Consider the following 21,955-nt stretch of genomic DNA (forward strand, 5'->3'; position numbering starts at 1 on the left):
ACATCCGTTCATTTACGGCAAACACGCAGACAAGGATAAACTATGTTCCTGTCACGACTAACTTTAAGGTGGATTAATTCATTGCCAAGGCGCATGATCCCTCAGTTGCTGTGAAAATTACGAGACTCCTTAGGTCTCCCAATGATGAACAACAGATTTCTCGACGAGAAACTTCACCGTCTGTGCCAAGAAGCCTCCCTGAGTGAGCTGAAAACGTACTTAGAACATGGGATTGTAGGGAACATAAACAATGGCGACGCCAAAACGGGGGACACGCCATTGCATTACGCTTCTTCGGCCAAGAAGAACTCCAGTGAAATGACGCGGATGCTCCTCGAATATGGTGCAAACCCATGCTCCCTCAACTCCAAGGCCGAGACTCCGGTCCATTGTGCGGCCAGAATTGGAAACCTTGACACTCTGAAGCTGCTCGTGGATCGAGGTGGCTTAAGCGGGATCTTGAACCATATGATCCGAGGCAATTCCAAGTATGGCAAGGAATCCAAACGAAGACGACATGCCAGTTCGAGCCGTAAGAGCAGATATGGCCCCTCGGCCCCGATGGCCTCGCAGAACCTCCTGCAAGTGGCCTGCGAGTCGGAGAATAACGAGATTGTTGAATTTTTGATTGATGAGATCTTATCTGCCCGGCGAAGTCATTTTGATGAACAGCTTTCGCATAATGAGCCCAAACTGGCCGACTTGAAAAACGAGCACAACTGTTCTGGGTCCACCTCCGGCTCCTCGGGACTTGGCTCAACTACGGGGATCGCCTACATAGGGGGACCAGATGGACGTCATGCCGAAGGTTTTGATGTGAGAGAATTCCTTGAATATACGGAACCCCGTCAAGTTGTGTTCTTCGAACTGGGTTGTGACTTGGCAGCGAGTAATGCAGCCTTCACAACGGAACAGCAGGAGCAAAGCCTCTATGGGCTGATGCTGTCAAAGACACCGCAAGCTTTCGTACACCTATTGGACAATTGCATTTTCACACGAGGGCGAAAGAGATTTGTGGACTTCTTTCTCTTCCATAACCCTAATGGCTCCGAAGTCAATCTGCTAAAAATCATCATTCACTACAAGAAGTTCGAACTTCTCACTCACCCGGTGTGCGAAATGTTCCTTCATTTGAAATGGCTTCGAGCTCGATGGTTGTACTGGATTGTGGTAGTCGTTTATTTGTTCTTTTCTCTCGTTGTCATAGCGTATGCCTTACTTCTGTACGGGGAAATTGGCTGGTACCTGAACCCAGATGACGGCAACCATTGCACCAATGGGACTTTCCCTGATGTGGATACCAATCCTGACCATTCGTTTACCCATGGGTCATTGTATTGCATCGGTGATTGGCTCAGGATCCCGGTCCTCGTTCTGGCCGGTTTAATGGGCGCACTACAAACTGCCAAACTCATTCAGGATCGTGGAGCAGTGCTCCATCCCAACTTTTGGATCCAACACCCCGAGGAATTCACCCATTTTGCTGTGATTGTTCTTATTATCCTGGATCAGGTCAAGGCCATAGCCCTTATCTATCACAAACTAATCGCTGCATTTTTGGTGCTGGGAAGTTGTCGGATTACAATGCACACGATTGCTCGCGATCCCGATATTGCCATCTTTGTGGAAATGGTTTCAAATATAACGCACAGTCTCATGAAATTCTTCCTGGGCTACGTCTGGCTTTTTGTAGGCTGGATAATAGCCTTCCACGTGACCTTGGGCGATGGTGAAGAGTTGGAGAATGGCTTCCGCAACTCGTTCCATGACTTGGGCTCAGCCACAGCCAAAGTCATGGCCATGTTCACTGGCGAACTTGGCTTCGAAACAGCTTTCAGTGCGGCCACCAATTTATCCTCAAGCCCGGTCTACAATTCCTTTGTCATGATTCTCTACGTCGCCTTTATCGTGGAGATGGCCGTCATTCTCATGAATCTAATCATTGGCCTAGCCATCAGCAACATTCAAGACCTTCGAAACAATGCGGATGCATTGAGACTCGTGAAGGAGGTTCTCCTTCAGCGCTATCTTGAATCGCTCTTGAGACTTCTCTCCATATTTCGGTTGAGCCGAATCGAGCATTTCGTACAGAACAAGTGCCTGTCATGCCGTGAGGATGAAGAGAAAATTGACGGCAGCAACTTCAGCACGACGACCCTGGGAGTCACCTCGCCACAGCTTCATGCCTCGAGTTCACCCACATCCCTTGGGCCACAGCACCACTGTCCGCCGCCCACGGAAAACTTTGGCCAACTTGTCACATCTGATTTGTTCCTCGCGGATGCCATTTACTGCTTGGGCCAAATGTCTTCGGATCATAAGCTTTTCCTAACCCTCGTGGATTCTCGACACCCAGTTGGATTGTTCCACAGTTCGTCGGTGGCCAATGGGAAAAATGTCATTTGTGGAACAAATGCTAATCGCATTCTCGGCAGCACTCCCACGAGCATCAATGTCCCGAGCACGGTGGTGGCCAAGCTTCGATTGTTAATGAAAGGCCGGGAGCAGCAACGTGGGGAAAAGGATCAGGCCCAAGATCTGAGGAAACTTCTGGCAGAGATGAAGACTCAATTGGACGAACTTCGAAAACTTGTTACAAATGCCGTCAAGCCCATCCAATCAAAAGCGCCAATGCCGTCGCCTTAGACACAAGAATAGTAGTAAAAGTATGTGTTAAAATTGTCTTTACGGAGAACTTCTTGAACGTAATGTATGCATCCGCAGTGTCTACCTAAATTCCCGTGTTTTTTTTCATAACTGTAATAGAAACCCTGTGGTAGAGCCGGTGTGTCTTGTATATTACGGAATTATGTTAATGACTTGACTGAAAGTGATTGCAAAAATGAGCATGAGCGCATTCATTAACTTACCCTGTGGTGCTTTTATGCCGTGCAAGGATGAAAATGACGAGGAAAGTTCTTCAGTGAGCTCCTCTGAAGATCTACTACTTGCTGGGGATTGTCCGAACTGAAAATCCAGAGGAAGAGTGAAGTGATTTATTCTACTAAGACTTTTCTGACATTTGCTTGAGTGCACTCGTCTTCAATGGCAAAAGAATCGAACACGAGCACCTACAAAAGTGTTTTCTTTTCTTTTCATTTTGTTCAAGATCTGCGTGGCTAAAGTGTTTTCACTGTTTGATCATTGCTCGTGTGTTCTCTCCCTCACTGAGTTTATCTTTTATAAATCTCATTTGTAGCTGAATATGAAATTTGGTGCGATTCCGACTGCTTCAAATGGGCGCATAGCACTTCATCAAGCTCTTATCTAAATAGTTAATGGCTTAATTTCTATGGAAATGAGCCAGGCTTCAGTACATCACCAGTCTGAGATGAGCATTCGGAACAAATGGTCTCCCCTTTCTTAACAACTGACCTTGTCATATCCTTGAGTGGGGAAACACGAGCACAGAATCACAAAGAATATCACGGTCTCCTCCAAGGAGCGTATGGATCTCATCACATTCATGAGCAACTTAAGATTCGGAATCAGTCTTCTAATATCATGGCGAGAGTGAACGTATAGAGTCAAACCTTGACCTTCAATAAAAAGGAGCCCAGTCGTCTTTTGCTGAAACAGTTGGATATTCCTGTCCCATCTCCTCGTTGCCTTATGAGTCAAAAGGTATGACGATGGCTTTCTCTTGCGCGGTCTCAAGATTCAATAATTCATGGGATCCACACGGTTGGTCTTTCTGTTCCCAGCGTTTCGCTTTGGAGAGGGGAGCCGTCAGGTGGTTCCTAGTAGTTTCGCTACCGACACTGCTATTGGTTGTTTGGCATGAAGGCCTTCTTTAAATTCGACATTAATCTTCGGGACAGGTACTCGAGTAACGAGGGCCGCCTTTCATGCAAAAGGCCTGACGTAGACAAGCATGATATCGAGTATAGGGTGATCCATTAACGTCGAAGCCAATCGTATTGGATTGGCAGGTAGTGAGGCACTTCCACATTCTCGACATCTTCGCTTTATTTGGTTTTTTTCATCCATTGTTTCAAGGTGATTTTTAGGGTACGTGAAAGATGTAAGACCCCGGTCATGATGATCCAAAGAGATGATTTGTACAATGGTCAGTCATGCAAGTAAGGGTTTCATTTGAACATCCGTTGGGCCTACTCACTCTCTTCGTAGAAGAAAAAAGCGTCGGCCGTTTCTCGTTTTGAGTGCAAGAAATCTGCCATTGGATTGTCTGGATCAATCTTGGACCACTCTCACTTCAAACAGGTCTAAATCGTCCTTTTGGTTCAATAATTGAGGCTCTCGATTCTCAAAGTGTAGCCACCTTTGAAAGGTGTTGGTAGATTGAAGTGGAAGTTGGGCTCTCTATTTTGGAGAGAGATTTCCCCCTCCTCCCAATTTTTCCCGCAAGATCCCGCTTTTTCATTTATTTCTCACCCTGTTCATGTCCTTGTTCGCTCGAAATGACGGTCGACTTAATTGAAAGCCGATGATTGCAGGCCACTTCCGGACATAATTATTTCAAAAAAAACCTTTTCGTTTTTTTCGCTCTTGCTATTTGTTCCATTTCAAATTTGTTTCCCTATCATTTCCATATCAGCGTCAAGTACTCTCCATTCGTTCCAGATTTGAATGCCAGATCTTACATGAGTCACGCAATAACTTGTGTATATTTTCCAAAGATACTGTTTCTGTTAAAAGTATTTACAGAGCGCATAGTACTGTATAATTAATGAAAAGTTGTACAACGAGCACCTTTTGTGGCATGGGCAGATAAGTCTTCTTCTTATTATTATTCCCTGGCCTTCTTGAAGATGAAGACCGCCACAGCCAGGAGGAGGAGGACCAAAATGAGGGAGATCAGGATGATAGCGATGAGCACTCCTGTGCTCAATCCTTCGCCTTCTTCAGGCTAAAAAAGAAAAAAAGGAAAGATACAGTCACAAATTGTGGAACAAGCCTCATTTGAGTGTGAGGAACAGGCTAAAAATTCCTAGAGGCTATGAAAGCATCGGTTCTCCTCTAGGCCACACATTTTCAAATTTCAAATCAGGGAACACTAAAAAACTTGGGGAAGGCCAAAGCCGTTTGACATTCAATGTGGACATATTTTGCAAATTTGCTGCCGCGATTTGGTCTGAACTTCTTTCTATTGATTGTTTGTTTTACGTCTGAATGGAACAAGCAGAACAATCTTTAGCGGGTTGGTCATGAATTGAACTAGTGGGTTGCGGTCTTGTTCAGGTTGTCGTGTGAGCGTTGGAATACACTTTGAATTAGATATGTTTTCAAAATGACGATCCTGCCGTGCGAGCAAAAATGACCTTCAAACTCAGGTAAAAAATGCGCAAGAATATGCCTTGTTTTTGATATGTCCCTTGCCTTCATTGTTTCAGGTTTTATGAAGATTACCAAATGAACAAGAATTTAAGTCAATTGATTTATCTTTTGGACAAACTTTTTATTTCTCTTTTGAACGTCCCTTCCTTAGATGTTTGGACACACATTTAAAAGCAGTCACCCAATCCACACAAAAAAGGATCAAATGAAAACATAATAAATTTGCTTGGAGATTGCATGCAGGCTAGATTTCAATAGTTGAACTTCGTAAGGCATAATCACATCGTTTCACACGATTTGTGTGTACTTGTTTCCATGTGGACTAAATTGGGTGAATTAGAAAGGCATTTCTTGCTTCTACAGTGTAGGTAGAAACATCGCTTGTGACATTCCTCAAGTCATGGTGCTACTACACTTGATAGCGTGGCAAGCATTCACTTCAGGCGTGGGACAAAATTTCGAAAAACTATGCCAACTTTACGAGTATCCTGTGTCAAATCCTCTCGGAGAATTCTTTCCCTTTGAAAGCCGGCCCAAAAGTTGGAAAATGCAAATTGAACTTTTTGGTCCCATTTTCAAAGGATCACCCATGAACCCATTGGTTTTTGAGAAATGAAAAAAAAAAACTGACCTCTTTGGTGTCAAGACGTGGGTAAACCAATACATCCCAAAATGCTTCGTGAATTGAACTTTCTTAGCCACGGTATTTGTGCTTTTTGGGGTGAGGAAATTGCATTAATGTTGTTTAAGCTCGTGCAATCTTTTCCTGTAGGAGGGAAATGTTCCACAAAAAGAGTAAACCAGGCCATTTTTCGGCATCAAATTCCGCGCGAGTTTCCCTCTCTTTTTGCTCGTAATATTCTTTCTACAACAAACTTGGCCTTTGCCGGTCACGACGGAAAGACCAATGTGATCCATCATGTTCCAACTTGTTGTTCCAAGTTCGCTTGGGTACTTTGGCATTACTTCATCCGTATATCCAGTACTAATCCCAGGATTTTTAGGCTGTTTCTGAAGGAAACTTTTCCTCGATTCTTAATTAAGCAAATGGGTTAGTTGCAAAACGTGTTAAGATTAAGAAAGTTCGTAGTGTTGTATTACTGTCTCAGAAATGAAATCACAAAATGATGCAACTCTTGGTGATTAAACGAATGCGACGTCGTCGCACATGTTGTCAGAGAAAGTCTTAACACTTTAGAAGATCGCTTGATCCAGCCATGTCATATCCCTTACAAAAGCGTGTTCAAGGACAATGTTAAGCTCGAAGACATCCGAAGTTTGATAAGATCGTTGGTTCACATTTCTGGAGGTTAATTGATTGACTGATTGAACTTTCTAGATGTTAATGGGGAGGGATCATTTCAAAACCATTTAGTGAATTATGGACTTTTGATAATTTAACTTGCTTTTAGGATCATTCTGCTGATGATTGTAAAAATATTATCCTCACCTAGTTCATTCATTTAAATCATTTGAAAACTGACAAAGTTTTGTGAGATGAATCTTGTTGCAATGAGTGTATCAAAGATAAGTAAATATAAAAAGATAGATATTGGCCTGAACTCGATAAATATCAAAGTTTCAAAATCTTCATTTGATTACCGGCGGCAAGGACATTTGATTCAAGAAGCTAACTGAAAATTTCGAAAGGTTTCGATATCTCATCAACCAAAAGACCGAAACAGTTGAATAAGAAAAAGTTGTTGACAAAATTGAGTCTTCATCTTTAAAATAATCCGAGAATGAAAAAAAAACCCTGGGATAATCCTAGCTACTTTTACGTTTCTCATGACTTTTGAAACCTTACCAGATTGGAATGTGACATCAGTTTCGAAATATGCAGCGTCGGGCAAAATTACCAGCTGACCGTAAATAGCGAGGAACTGACGAGTCATTCCATCTGGGCTCTTACAATTTAGACCAATCAGAGAAGCTCTGATTGAGTTGTGTGTGGCTTTTCTATCGAGTGAACTTACCTCGTCGCCACAGATTGGAGGAGGCGCATAGGTGTCGTCGATGCCGATGAGCTTGAAGTAGTTCTCGCCAAGAACAATCTTTTGGAAGGATTCGTTGTCCAAGAACATGTTTATTGAGCTAGTGTCCGTGAGTTGACGAGCGTGGCTAACCTCGTTTTTCATGCAGCCAGATGCTGGGAATTTGAAGGCCTTGAGGCCAGGGTATTCTTCGGGACGGCCGTATGAAGCGACGAAGTCGGTGCCTGTGATGAACCGGTCGTTGTAGGTTTGGAACAGATCCAGGTACATCGCCATGGCGTGAGTGGGTCCCAAGATGACGTTTCCACTCCCGGTGGCATAGAGGGCTTCTTTTCTGGACTCGAAAATCTCATGAAGCTTGGATCGGATCTCGTTGACGCGAGTGTGATTGAATAAGAATGCCGCGGCATCTGCTTCAAAGTCTTCATGGTTGTAGTGAGAGAGGCGGTCAATCGGTTCATTGTTGAAGTTCATGAGCAATTGTTTGGCCAGAACGTCCCAGGAGACGTCGGTGTAGAGATTGGGATGCTTGTCAAACAGAGTCCTCAGAATGTGGATGTGGACGAGAGGATGGAGGCGCTTCAGTTCCTTGGAGAGCCCCATATGAGCCCAGACCATCTTTGCATCCGGGTAGCGCGAAAGAAGAATGTCCCACACCTTAACGTGTTGGATCTTCCTGAAATTGCGTTTGGGACGACCACTTCGTTCTTCGAAAAAGGCCGAGTAATGCATTCCTAAGAACTCCTGCCACCAGGTGGCCGAGTTCATGGCGCGACGCACGTCCATATCGGGAACCTCACAGCCTCGAAGAGGATTTGGTGGAACCAATGGAATCGAGTCATAGTTATCACAGCCCAGATCGCAATGCAACGTCACAGGCCACTGCTTTTCCTCCATCTGTTTGAAGAACGGATCCAAGACTCCGCTGTCAACATGCTGTTCCGTGACTCGGGGTTGGTTGAAGAATCCATTTCCCGCCAATGCGTGCTTGTACACGTTGATTTCTCCAGCCCATTGGAACATATCCGGGAATTCTTGCTCCAAGGCGGTCATGATGGATGTAATATTGTCGGGCCTTTGCAAATTGGGTGAGGTATATGATAGTGTCATGTGCATTTCTCGATCTTCTTTCTTCATGTACTCCATGACCTCGCGGGCGTTCTCGATATCGTTGATAGGATCTGGCACCACCGTGTAATTAAAGGTGGGACAATGGAGGTAATAGCAACAATCGGGGTCGCTAGGGTTGGTTTTGACAATCTTTTGACCAATGCCGAACACTGTAGTGAATACCAGACCATGTGTTCTCATCCAGTCTAAATACATATCAAACGGCACCGAGGGACCTCCGAATGGACGGAAGTGATTATGGGCATCCACCACACTGAAGAAGCCATCTTTGCCTGGCCTGTCCCAACACATTGAGTTGTCCTCGTGTCCAATGGTGAACCTAGATAAGGTCCTTCGTGGAGCGGCTTCGACCAGTTCGGCCAGTTCGATGGTGTTGGTCCCAGTTTCATCTTGATCCTCGGTGTCGGCTTGAGCCCAACTGGGAGCAATCACCAAGCAGAAGGCTAACAGGAACAGAACAAATCCCCGCATTTTGAGGACCGACACTCAACTGGGAGATGAATTAGGTTTCTTCTGCAGCAGTAGGGAATTATGAGACATGTATTCCCTTTAAATCATCTAATTGAAGGACGTCCCTACTCACCACCGGGAGCTCTGGTCGAGTGAGAGATGAGCCCAACAATTGCGAACAAGAACTGTCGCTTCGAGAACCTCTTCGTCCCTAGATCGGCACCACCTCCTCTTCACTCTTTCCAAGTGGACAGGATTGCGAGTGAACGAAAAAGATCGTCTTTATGTTCTCACAATCGGCAAAATTGGGCATCTTGTACGTATGTACAGTACGTAGTGCTAATGTAGTGTGTTCTTCTTCGGTCGGTGCGTGCTCTCGGTCTACGCAAGTGGGAGGGTTCGATCTGCACGAGAAACGGTGTTCATTGTTGGTGTCCTCAACTTTGGGGAAGAGACCGAAGAGTGAGCAAAGCAATTTCCATTTTGCTCGTTCATTTCAATTTTCAAGTGAAAAATCACACTCAAAAAGAAACCAACATCCGCCGCTCATGAGCACATTCCAACAACTGTTGAAGAATAATGGAGCTTTCTGACGTTTAGTTTGGGGTGGTGAGCCACCAATGAGTGTTGTTGGTCAATCACAAGAGCACGTGGTGGATAAAAAGTGGATCAAGAACGGTAAGGGTCTTCTCAAAGGAGGTCCGAATGTTGGGACCCAGTTTGATCGGGCATTCATGAATTCTGGTCAACATAAATCCCTTGACGAATCATTGTCCTACGTACTGACACAGTTCCCATACAGAGGTTGTTGGATGAGTACAAATGACCAATATCGATCATAATATCGATCACGCTACTCTAGGAAGCTTTGATCGCTTAACAACAAGAAATATTTCGAATCTGACCTGGTAGCTAGAGACTCTAATATCGGGTGGTGGGGTTTTAATCCTTACCCCAACTCTTTGGTTACTTCTGACAGGAGTTACGTATAGCAACAGTCAAATCCACTGATTGTGGTGGCTTCCCCTCAAATGGGACTTAATTCATTGCCAAATGTTGAATATTGTCGAGAAAATTCATATTCAAAATGCTCGCCCTTAAAAAATATTTATAAGATATCATATTGAAGTAAGCAGTGGATCACATTTCTATGGAAGTTTGTACGACTGAACAATGGAATTGGCTACTGACTCTGAAGTTTTGAAGGTTGACGGAAATATCCAAACAAATCCCGTTAACTTTTAGGCATATGGGCGTTTCATCTGAGCGAGAATTCAATAAATCAAATAGATCAAAACTGCTCCTTATAATTGTACAAGATAGAAAGCTGGAAAAGATGGATTTGAGTATTTTTCTTAAAACTTGATAAGGCTTTTTGACGAGAGGAGAGGAAACGACCATATCCAAGAATCCCGCTTGAATTGTACTATACATTATGGTCCATTTGAAGTCTGTCTCCGATGAGTTCTTGGTAACTACAACGTGCATCAGTGGGGAAAACCAATTTTAGTTAAGGTCTGCTTTGTCACATGGCGTATATCCAAAAAGAGTTCGATCAAAATTGGCCGATGTCTGCCTGATCAAATTTACCGACCCTTTGACTTGAGTTAAATAAAAGATGGCCAATACCTCTACCTTGAATGGAATAGTCGGAAATCTATAGGTGGGGGAAAACCCTCTGTTATAGGTTCAGAACTAAACCCTCCATTTGATCGGGTTGACAACCGGATTTGGGATTCAGTATCAATTGCTTTATCCAATTTGGGTCCAAGTCAAAATTTAGGTCTCATTATACAAGACTGAAATCTACCGATTTGACTATACAGATATCGAACTTTACCCACTATATATAAGTAAGGGAAGTCTTAAGGTCGCACGAGACAAAGCGTTAGTTTTATACGTTATGATAAAAATAATCAGTTTTGTGCAGCAACAAAATTATTGCTTGATAGTGATATTTTTTGATGAAGTTTTTTGTTGCTGATTACAACAACACAGCCACATTTTTTCCCTTGATACTATATATATAGCCTTGCTTCAGCAAGAGCTAAATTATGGCATAACGTTCTCTTTTGGAAGGTTGTTTGGTGAATAAATCTCAGGTACCATGATCAAAATTTCGACATCCAATTCATGGTGAGTTTGGTAGGAAGCACAACTCGTCCTTGTGCAGAATCAGATCGACAAAACAGTTAAAGGAATGCATTTCAGACTCTAATTGGACGGACGAGAAACAAAATCATGGTATACTTGCAGACTATCGTTATCGTATGTTCAAATTCACCTAGATCAAACTTCCTTGTTAGTTCCAGGAGATCAAGACAAGACTTGATGAAATAAGCAAGATATTGCATCGAGTGTCTAGGTGATGAAAATTTGAGCTCTAAGTAAAGAAATAACACAATTTAACGAAACCATTTCAGGGTGATCATACCCGCACCAAGCAGGCAAAGGTCTTAGAGGTATATTTAACAAATTGATTCTAGACATTCCAGTAAACTTGCGGCTATATGAAGGCAGCTTGTAATTGACTTGCTTCTGTAAAACCGGAACAATGCAAGATATGTTATTTGGTCCCTCACTTATTTTGCCAAAGTACTGAAATGTGCTTAGAACAAAATTTCCTTGGTTCGGTGTGAGCGACGCTTCTCTTCCAAGAGCTCTAGTGGGGACAGTCACTTCGCATGGGTTATCAAAATACGTGGTGATACATTTTGAAGAAGAACAAGAAGAAAAAACCTGAGCATAACACCGGAGTAGAATATATTTTGAACGTTGACTTAAACACGAACCATTCATTAGATTGGAAAAGGATGGACACAATTTTGATATCTTACCCTTTGTATTAAGACAAATATAATAATCGAAGGGGTTGCGTTGGGATCTTTGATTGAAAACAAATCATGAGTATGTACTAAAGTTATTCTCAGAATTGCATTATCTCCCATCACCCGCAAACATACAAATTCCTTTTAGGGTTCATCCGTACAGTACTCAGTTCATCCAATGGAGTTTTGAAGTTGACGATTGCAAGAACGAATCTGAATCGCCTTTACGCATCTAAATCAAAGGCCACAATTGCAAAAAATGGAACCTTAATGGAAACGAAATTTCATGGGTGGAGCAAGTTTGACTCTTTGGAACGAAAGCAGTCAGGATGATGCGAAAGTTTTACATTGACACCTACTCAGTCTATTCAGAGATTCAAATTGTCAACCCTGTTTAAAAGAGACTTTGAATTGCACTTTGAATTTACAAACGAGTTTTCGTATTTAAGGGCAAAATTCCTTGGAGAATAAACACAATGGCTTTTCAATTTTTGCTCGAAATGCACCAAGAGTTCCAAATAACTAAGGTAATCAATCACGATACAATTCAACCAGTTCTTTGAACAATCACATCGATGATACGTTGCGATTGGATGCCATTTGCTCGCTTCCTTGAGTGCTTTCAAAAGCTTCGGAAATTGGGTCTCGGAATTGGGCCTCAATCTGTTGAAAAGTCCGGCCCTTCGTGTCGGGCACGAACCCAACAGTAAATAACGCTGTCACTAAACAAATCATACCAAATACCCAATAAGTGTAGGGTTGACCTAAGACCGAAATCATGCTAGGAAAGAGCTTCACCACCACAAAAATCGTGCCATAGGCCACAAAGACTGTCAGACCCGAAGTCAGGCCTTTGATGCTGCCTGGACAGAGCTCACCCAAAAGAAGCCAAGGCACCGTTCCAACCCCAACTCCAAAGGCTAGCATGTAAAGCACAATCTCCACAATGGGTAGAACGAGCAAAAGTTTTGTCAACCATTTAATTCGTTCCTCGCTGAGAATGGAACCATTTTGCGAGGAGTCGTCAAAAAGACCTTGGGTTGGCGTTTCCGCGTCGAAAGTCACGTTCAAATGGTTTTCATGGAGTGTGTTAATGGTTAAGAAATTAGCTTCAGGAGTGGTCATCTTTTCAATCCCTAGAATATTCAGGCCCAATAGGAACATACCTGGAGAACGAGGGAAAAAACCTCGACATTAATGGAAATTTTTGTGATGGTCACCACATCTAAGTGCACTTTTCGTATCACCATGAGCCCACAAAGTGGTCAATTCGGCACCAAATATTTGTACAATCATGCACAACTTCAAATTTTGTAGTTCATATTTGCACGCTCTAATGACTGCCTCCCAAATAACAGTGGTACTTAAAAGGAGTATTCGATTTGAAATGCAAACAATTGACAACTGGGCATTGCCAACCAATCGTATGCAACATGGGTCGTTGAATTGACCACTGAAACAATTGAATTGGTCAAATTTGCGATCTTTCCTGTCGGCAAGGGCGGCTTTACTCTACGATGGAAAGCCAGGATTGAATCCGGCTTGATGATGGAAGTGAGAGTATTGCTGGGGCGAGTCCAGCAGAGGACTCGAGTCTTTCACTGTGCTCAAGTCGAACAAAAAGACTCATATTTGCGAAATTTAAACCAAGGAATGAGATTTCTTTCACACATGCGGACTTGAGTCTTTCAGAAAGGACTCGGACTCGAGTCTGGACTCGCCCCAGCACTAGTCCTACTTCCATCATCAAGCCGGATTTAACCCTGGCTTTCCATCCTAGTATAAAGCCGCCCTAAAGCCTCACCATCAGATGGCAATTCATGTCAGGTTATGGTCTTCTGTCTCTGGTAAATATTATTAACAAACGACCCCATCTAAAGCTAAATAGTATAAAAAGGGCCATTCACAATTAGATTTTACAGATCGACCTTACGTAAAGTAGATAATGAAATTCAGGTTTTCCTTACCTAATGCCATAACAAGTGCCGAGGTGAACATAAGCCATTTTCCTGAATATCGTTTGGCTAATAGGGTGCCCAGTAGTGTGCCAAGCAAACGAATGCAACCAGTGAGAATGGCCGCCAAATACGGGTTAGAGGCCACTCCGATATCTTGGAATATGGTCACTGCATAGAAAATAACAGCAAAGCTCCCCGTTGATTGCTGGAGAAAGAAAATGCAGATGAGGAGAAGGAAAGGCCGATGTCCTTCTGGCTTTTTGAACTCGCGCCAGAGTTTGTTCGGTTCATTCCTCGATCCAATTGAAGGCTGCTCCTCATCAAGAAGGCTTTCTGACGCATTCGGCTGAAGAGCTTCCAGTTCTGACTGGATATTGGAGTTACCCTTTCCATGTAACCATTCCAGAACCTGAAACAGAAACCAGAAAATCAAAAGTGGAAGGTCGAGAGGTGAGAGTATTCAAAGTGGAATGGAGACTTTCATTGTTTCCTTGAATATATGGAGTGACAGCATAATTTCAGCATGCTGGATAACTGGAAAGTATGCATTTCATCTCACAAAGAGAGTGAGGATCAACATTCAAATTTTGAACCCAGCCATTTTTGCAACAATTTTGAGAGAACATTGAACATACAGGGTGTTTGAGAAGAAATGTCTATTTTCTTGCCTTTGATTTATACTTGCCGTAACCTTGTAACGGTCAACAATGGCACAATCATTTTAACGCAGTTCATTACCTATACTGCACCTGAAGAAGACACACACAGTGATAATGTTCCCCTTAAGTGACCCGATGACAGCTTTGCCAGGGAGGCCTTTATAGAGTCCACATTTTTGTGAAAAATGTCCAACCTCTCGATGGCATCCCGCCCAAAAAGATTAAGGAACTGGATGGGTTAATATCAATCACGAGTTCCTTGGTAAGTCTCTTCATGCCAAAATATACATCTTAAAATATGATTTTACGGCCAGCATCGCACAGAGATAAAGATAAAATATACATCCTGATGAACGGTAAGATTAGCCTTGTTTTGGCAAATATCTACATGATCATTTTAACATTGAATAGGAACGAGCAAAAACAAAAGACAGCTCGAGTTCGATTGTGCTTGATCCCTATCATGGAACTGTATTTTTTGTTCCAATTCGCGAAACACACCCGGGAACTAATCTTGAGCCCATTTTTTTCTTATCACTAGAGACTTTGAAAAAAATTGAAGAAACTAAAACATATTTATTATATTTGCTTTGACGTTTTGGGGAACTTGCAATATTTGTAACATCTTAAAGTTGAACCTGTTTTGTTAACAAGTTTCATTGTCAAACATCGATATTGCACCTTGGGTGTTTGTTCTAAATTACTTTTCATTTTTTGCAAATATCTAGTTTCCTCTCAAATAAATTTCAATTATCAATCATTTTTGAATAAGATTTTTTTTTATAATTGACCAACAAAAAGTCAATTTTTTGCAGCCTCTCCTTTTTCGTTCGTTTATTTCTATCCCTTTTCATAGACGTAAAATATATGGAAGTATGGAAAAATGAACAAAATGAGATCGGTGAACCATTCAAACCTGAAAAGACACATTAGTGAGCGGTTAACTGTTTTGATCTTAGCAGTTTTAATATTAATGTTGAAAAGATGGACATTTTAATAGAGGGAGGAAGAAAAATAAGAAGTGCTACAAGTAATACGACCCTGTGACGTGTCTAGTGGTGACATTCTAATCAAAGCTTGATGGGAGTGCAGCTAACTGATCAGGTTATTTCAAGCAACCAACGACTTTGTTCCACCAAAGTCTCTGGCTAACGTGATCGACAAGTTGACTTTGATGCTCTTTTACTTTCATTTTATTTGACAGGTTGAAATTAAATACAGAAATATTTGAAAAGGAATCTGTACAATTTGTTGTCCTCCCCACCGTTATGATTGGCGAGTGCTAAGGTCAAAGGGTCGAGCCTCGCTCGGCTTGCGAAGCCTGCCATTGCATCGTCCAATAGGTAATGCAGTTGACAGAGTCCATGTCAGATGGTGACCATAACAGTCTGCTGAATGAGTGAGAATCGTCATTAAAGCAACCTCTACTTTCATACATTGTATCCCCTTGTGCCATGGTGATAACGAAGACCGAATTGTTTCTTCGTGTTTGTTACCATTTTGTAGAAGCATTCATTCTTTTGTAAAGGTATTTGTAAAGGTATTCCTTGTTCCAAAAATAAAATTCGAATTTCAAAGACGCGATTGATCAAGCCCAATAAATCGTGACGAATTTCAAGATTTGCGAAGATGATAGTTGATCAAGTCCATTATTCTCCGGAACAAGCAAATAGATAGAAGAGGCATCCTCTAAGATTTCTGTAGCCATGCCATTCCATGACGGGATGTTTCGACTTTGAATTTTCTAACAGGCGTTGACAGCATTTATTTGATCTAATAGATGGAAACAGGGCTATCCCCAAGAAGCTCTTCGAAGGAGAACTTCTTGGTATTTGAGAGGATGCCAAATCTCCGAGGGTCTATGTCGAGAAGTTTTGGTGCAGAGCTTTCTTAAAAACGGCGTGCATTAGTTTTTTCTTCTTCAAAGAACAAACGTCCTTGGTCACAGAAACATGGAGACTTCAAACAAGAACGTGGCAGATTTTCGTCGTTTCTTCACCCATATTCGTTGTTTCCAGGCTTGGAAAGAAAAACAGTAACAAACAAAGACAACAACTTAAACACTATTTTGCTTTTATAAGGTATACCTGTTTTCTCACTCAATTGACAAGATCAATTAGCGTGATATTGATCTTCGAAGTTAATTTGGAAGGATTACTGGATGACCTTGGGATCTTGCCTTCTTCTCATTTGTCAAATTCACGGTTTATTCAGAATTTTGAATATTATCTGAGTGCCCCTAGCAACAAACTGAATGCCCAGAGTAAATGAGACATGGCTTTAGGAACCACCATTTTCAGGCTTTTTGTAACTGCAAATCTGTATTCCCTGGATTGTGAATGTAGACAGTCTCTAAAAGCAACTTTCACATCACTAAATGTCCAATACTGGACTTGACTTACCTTTTCAACAATACCGTATACGTAATAATATACCTCACAAAATGTCTCATGCGTCCTCATTTCTTATAATAATAGCAACCAAATATTGGTATATTTCTAGCTTTCGGGGGGATTTCATTGTTTTCTAACGCGACAAAATATATAGCACGTGCACTTCACGTAATTGCCCCTTATATCATCCAAATGATACGAACTCCGCACGATAAAAAAAACCCGTCGTACCTTAGATCATACCGTAGTATCTTCATTTCAAAGCGATAAAAAAGCACTAATATCACCATCACCGCCACCACATAAGTAGGAGGTTTGCAAAGGAAATGATACGGGGAATAAAGGTTTTTTGATGGTATCTACGTAGATACCACTAAATGTGCAATAAATGTAGATATTTATATATTCCGACACTACTTGGTGAGGTACTCAATCTACTAGGCTTTAAATTACAAAATTTCAAGCTTTAATCGTAGGAGAAGCCCTCGAGATATCGTAATGACATTTAGAATGCTGGGCCTCCACGCCAGGCTTGTGACGTATTTGTACTTGTATTTATATTTCCATAAGATAAATTAATTTTCTTACTAAAATGTAGTCTACTTTATGTGAACTCACACTAAGAATAATTTGTTTCATTTGAGCTCTAAGTAGGTGAAATTGATTCCATTTGAACTCATCAATTTGCAATGAGTTCAATCCAAAATTAGTGTAATTCGTCAATTTTGTACTGTGATGCATTTGGAACCGTAAATAATTTCATGATGGAAATGCAAAAAAAAAAAGAAAAAGTCATAACTCCTCTCGCCGGCAAGTCACGTTACGAGAACTACAAGTATCCCATTTAGAGCTATACCGTTTTGCCAAACACAGCAATTCACAAAAAAAGGTTTTCTTATTTTTAATCCTTAAAATTTTGCCATGCCCATATCTCTCTTCAAATATTTATGAAATCGACCCTAGGAAAAATAAGGGAAGTCTGAAGGTCGGCATACAACTCGCCTGGTACATGACATTTAGGAAGGCCCTTAAGAGTCCTTGGTTTAACACACTCACCTCTTTGGCTTTTTCCTTCTGTCCTTGTAATGCCAGCCAATTGGGCGTCTCTGGAAGTCCGAGCATGCTCAAGAAAACGAGGATGACCAAGCCGCCACACACACCACACACACACGTCCAATGGCATATTGCACCAAGAATGTAGACGAAAGTTATGCCCGCACTTACAGAGAGTGCTCCACTTGCTCCAAACAAGCTTCTGAATCACAAAAAAGAACACACTAATATGATTGATGGCCTCTATTACCAATGAGTCTTGGAGAAGAATCTAGCCTTATATATTTGATGAAATCTAACCAAAGCTCAGAGTGCACAAGACAACATTAAGAAGATTACCTTCCCTTGCCATTTGGGGGTCGTTTTCACATTTTATGGAGCATATTTGCATTCGAAACTAGGCATTGCAATAAAAACCAGGTAGGGTATGGCAATACACGAATGCGTGCCACCATGGAATAGCAAGTGGAAGTGCAGGGCATAAGCGTCGTGGGCATCAAACGATTTCATTTTCGGCATGCAGTTGTAGTTTCATTATCTTGATCGTTTCAGTCCTTGCTCAGACAGGTTAAGGAGAAAGAATATTAATAGTTGTAATAGTTATCTTCATGAGAGTACATACAAGAGTGTAGGGATGTTCATATCATTCTAGTGCTCTACGTAGATCCTGTTCTTGTTGGTCCTGACCTGTTGTTGACGTCAGCAATTTCAATGAGATAGACTTGAGTGACCGAGGACATGATACCAATGCCCTGACATACTCTTCCAATACAGATCCAGTGGACCGATCCTCGAGAAAGACCCACAATGGTCCATCCGAATGCTAATGGAAGACAGAGGAGCATTATCGCTCGCTTACGCCCGAATTGGTTGGCCACCCATCCTGTGAGCAAGGCACCCAAAAGTTGCCCAATGTTGCTGAGGCTAGCTGTAAAATAGAAGATACAACTTTGGAACAGATGCTTCAAGGTCATTTGGAAAATTTTCGCTCAACTGTGATTGGACCGCAGCTTTTCAGAAGTGTACTTTAGCCAATGGTTCCAGGACCACTGGATAATGAATGGTCTGGTCAGACGAGCGGGACAAATGGAACGAGATTGTCTCTCTTTGACATAACCAAAATTTAGGAAACTGGAACAATCGAGACTTCTCTATTACTACAATCTCAAAAGTGTGGAGAGCAATCAAATCTGCTCACGTCGAAAACAAAGAGGGGAGGACTAAAACCCAGCCTCCATTGAAGTGCTGAAGATAAATGATGTCAGATCTAGCGATGATGGATTGGTGTGCTGGTTTCTCTTACCTATCCAAGAAGCTTCAGAAGAATTGGCCAAGACGACTTTCTCGCTTTCGAGTTGCGGCAAAAGAATTGCACTGAATCCCAGGACGGTTCCAATACTTGCTGAAGCCAAACAGGAGATCAGCCCAGCCGCTAGGAACTGAAATGAAGGGACAAGTTTTATGGATGGTGCACGTTTTATGGTGATGGAACTTTCACTTTTTGTAGTGCCACATCAATGGGCTCGAGAATGATTGATTTTTTTCATCTTTCAAGGCCACCATGAGTGGTAGGTTTCGTGCAAGAATTTAAATTCCAAAGCGAGATTACTGAAAGGGTTGAATCAAAATGTGTTAAATACTGCGACAATTTTGCCTGGAAGATAGCTATTTGCAAGAAAAATGTTTGGCATGTTTCAACTTAGGAAGAGCAATGCTTCATGACAGTCGAATTTGGGGTGTAATCATAACGCTGTTTTTACTTCATTTAGATAATTTCTCAAGCTAAGTTTCTTGACTTTGTTTGTAGGATCATAGCGTATTTAGCACTTGCAACGAACATTTTCCACACTAATGTCAGTCACTGTAAAAGGTCTCCACTTGAAGGTTTGATTCATGATATTTTTGAATGAAGTATTCACTCAAGAATGATGATGTTTGAAAGATTGTGGTCTTTTAGTTTAGTAATTTACTTTAATAATTTAACTTATTCTTGACAACTTAAGTTGAAAACGTTTTAGGCGTTTAAAATCAGAATGTACCTAGAATGCCAGTTGATGGTTTGATCTTTATTTAATGAAGGAAAACTTACTTAGATTAGAAGCCAATAAAGAGACTTAAAGTGGATCAATTACAAGACAAAATGAATATGTGAGACAGTTCTATAAAATTATTCAACTACTTATCAATTAATACAAAACTTTAAAAAACAAGCTAGTAGGCTAAAATTAGACTAAACTCTTCCAACCAATGCTACATTATTATGTGTAAATGATTTCAATGATGCATCTTAAAGTTATAATGTAATTGTTCAGAAGCTACACATGTATTTTACTCTTTGAACATATCCCAAAGCTTTCATGTTGACCGAAATACACTACAGATCTACACGTTGACCCGAATTTCAAGTACCAAATTGATTGATTTGCTTCGTTCGGTATAAAAACACAATTTCTGATGAATCTTAAGGTTCTCTTGCAATCACATGTACATCCCAAAGTCCACATAAGCCTTTTTGAAAATTCTTTTCTTTCTCCAGCTTCCTTTCAATTTTTCATGTTACCTGATGTCCTTGACTTTGAGCCGGAGAAGGATCCTCATGTAACAAAATGGACATTTTTTGTCGTCAACTTCCATTAGCTTGCAGTTCGCTGAACACTACCGGAAAAGTTTGATCGAAGCCAGAGTCAACTAGGGCATCAGCTGACCATTCCAATCCCATTTCATATTGCTCGGAACTCAAGTTCCACATGAGGATGAAGAGGAAATCGTTGAAGAGGACTAGCAATATTTATCAATGCTAATCGATGACTAAACACGTTTGTGAGTTGGAAGTTTATCCGTACGTTAGTGACTAAAACGGCAAATGGAATGAAGGGATGTGGCAAATGCATTCTAATTCTTTGTTGGACTTCCGGGATTCAGCAGTCCTGGGACATGACGTCGCTAGACTAAAAACGCGCACGAGCACTTGCACATGTATGTAGATAGTATTGCTAGAAGGAGCCTTTGTGGTCTATTGTTATTCAAAGGGTATCTTACTCTATTTTTCCGCTAAGGTATAATATCATATTCTTCCATTCTTAAACCTGAATTAGTGTACATAGATTGAACAAAATCCACACAAAAGCAAGAAACTGAAATCACGTCAAAAGTATGCAATTTATTTGCACTTATTCTTGCAGCTTTTGGGATGGCTATGTGTAGGAACAGACTGACTCGGTGAAAAAGTGGACCCACAGTGATCGTAAAAGACCGAAAAGATAGTTGTTTTGGCTGAATCATGAACCACTAGAATATAGACGGGGATGCTTGGGTCTAAAATTTTCATTTTTGAGGAAAGGAATAGTATGGTATTTGACTTCATTTTCGAATTAAAGTAATGAAATAAGGAATGCAGATCTCCTTAATAAAACGTGGGTTTTTATATATAATATACTTGTAAAGTGGCTCGTTTCAAGGTTATAATGTCACAAGCTTATGTAGTTGACCAAGAGCAGGCCAAAAACTTGAAATTTATCTGGTGTTTACGTACCACATTACTTTGGACCTACCTCCTGAGTTCCTTGAGAATAGTTTTGGGCTCAAAATTGGCCAACTTCATCTATTCAACAAGATGTTGTGGTCGTATGAAATGCCGATTTTAAATAAAGTCAACAATTTAAGAGGTAATTTTTTTTTGCTTCCGTTCACGGTTCACATCTCAAGAAATCCGTGACCCAACCCACCACAGTAGCGACATTGGACCACTGCTGTACCGTACATCCGACCCAACCCACCACAGTAGCGACATTGGACCAATCCCAAATGACCAAGAATCCAATGCGTTTACTCGATTTCGAAATGTCAATTCTAGACCCTACCATCCCCGTCCATATTCAGTTATGGCGAAAGTAAGTAAGGACGTTTAAACAACAGTGCCCTTAATCTGCCCCGGACCTTTCTTAATTTTCCAGCATGTGCGTTGGAGGATGTACGGTGTTTGAAAATCCGGTGTTTGAAGAGCGTTTGGTAGAAGACCCAAATTTGGGCATCCATACGGTAGAGAGTTACCGAACCAAATGTTCTGAATTAAAATCTGATTTGGCTCACGTTATCGTTCAATAATCTTTTTTTTGCGAACTTCTTTACCGATACTGGGAATGGGATCCCCAGCAGTTCCAGACGGAAAAAGGCATTAATTCTACTTGACTC

At 41.5% G+C, this 21,955-nt stretch overlaps 3 protein-coding genes across 4 annotated transcripts in view; all 3 read right to left on the minus strand.

The window, feature by feature from the left end:
* LOC131887269 (A disintegrin and metalloproteinase with thrombospondin motifs adt-1-like) overlaps positions 1-3,792 on the minus strand; it is a 10,688-nt gene extending 6,896 nt beyond the window's left edge. The window contains exons 1-2 of the mRNA XM_059235827.1: positions 3,376-3,792; positions 2,871-2,967 (exon numbers count right to left, since the gene is read on the minus strand). Of these exons, the coding sequence (XP_059091810.1) occupies positions 2,871-2,967; positions 3,376-3,468 (190 nt within the window). The 5' untranslated portion in view covers positions 3,469-3,792. The remainder of the gene's footprint in view (positions 1-2,870; positions 2,968-3,375) is intronic.
* An 817-nt stretch (positions 3,793-4,609) lies between these two features.
* LOC131887271 (uncharacterized) lies at positions 4,610-9,157 on the minus strand. 2 transcript variants are annotated; one of them, XM_059235829.1, is made up of 3 exons: positions 9,007-9,157; positions 7,275-8,936; positions 4,610-4,870 (listed from the first exon to the last, which is right to left on the minus strand). In XM_059235829.1, exons 2-3 carry the CDS (start codon positions 8,892-8,894, stop codon positions 4,751-4,753), a joined length of 1,740 nt encoding a protein of 579 aa, XP_059091812.1. In that variant the 5' UTR covers positions 8,895-8,936; positions 9,007-9,157; the 3' UTR covers positions 4,610-4,750. The 2 variants fall into 2 exon arrangements, with proteins under 2 accessions (XP_059091812.1, XP_059091811.1); XM_059235828.1 differs by having other exon boundaries at positions 7,275-9,153.
* A 2,455-nt stretch (positions 9,158-11,612) lies between these two features.
* LOC131887272 (solute carrier family 2, facilitated glucose transporter member 8-like) lies at positions 11,613-20,648 on the minus strand. The gene is made up of 6 exons (XM_059235830.1): positions 20,325-20,648; positions 19,068-19,203; positions 18,452-18,692; positions 17,768-17,966; positions 13,669-14,068; positions 11,613-12,867 (listed from the first exon to the last, which is right to left on the minus strand). The coding sequence occupies exons 1-6, from the start codon at positions 20,376-20,378 to the stop codon at positions 12,269-12,271; spliced, it is 1,629 nt and encodes a 542-aa protein (XP_059091813.1). The 5' UTR covers positions 20,379-20,648; the 3' UTR covers positions 11,613-12,268.
* Positions 20,649-21,955: the final 1,307 nt, after the last annotated feature.

Source organism: Tigriopus californicus, chromosome 9 (assembly GCF_007210705.1).
Source record: "Tigriopus californicus strain San Diego chromosome 9, Tcal_SD_v2.1, whole genome shotgun sequence".
NCBI lineage: Eukaryota > Metazoa > Arthropoda > Copepoda > Harpacticoida > Harpacticidae > Tigriopus > Tigriopus californicus.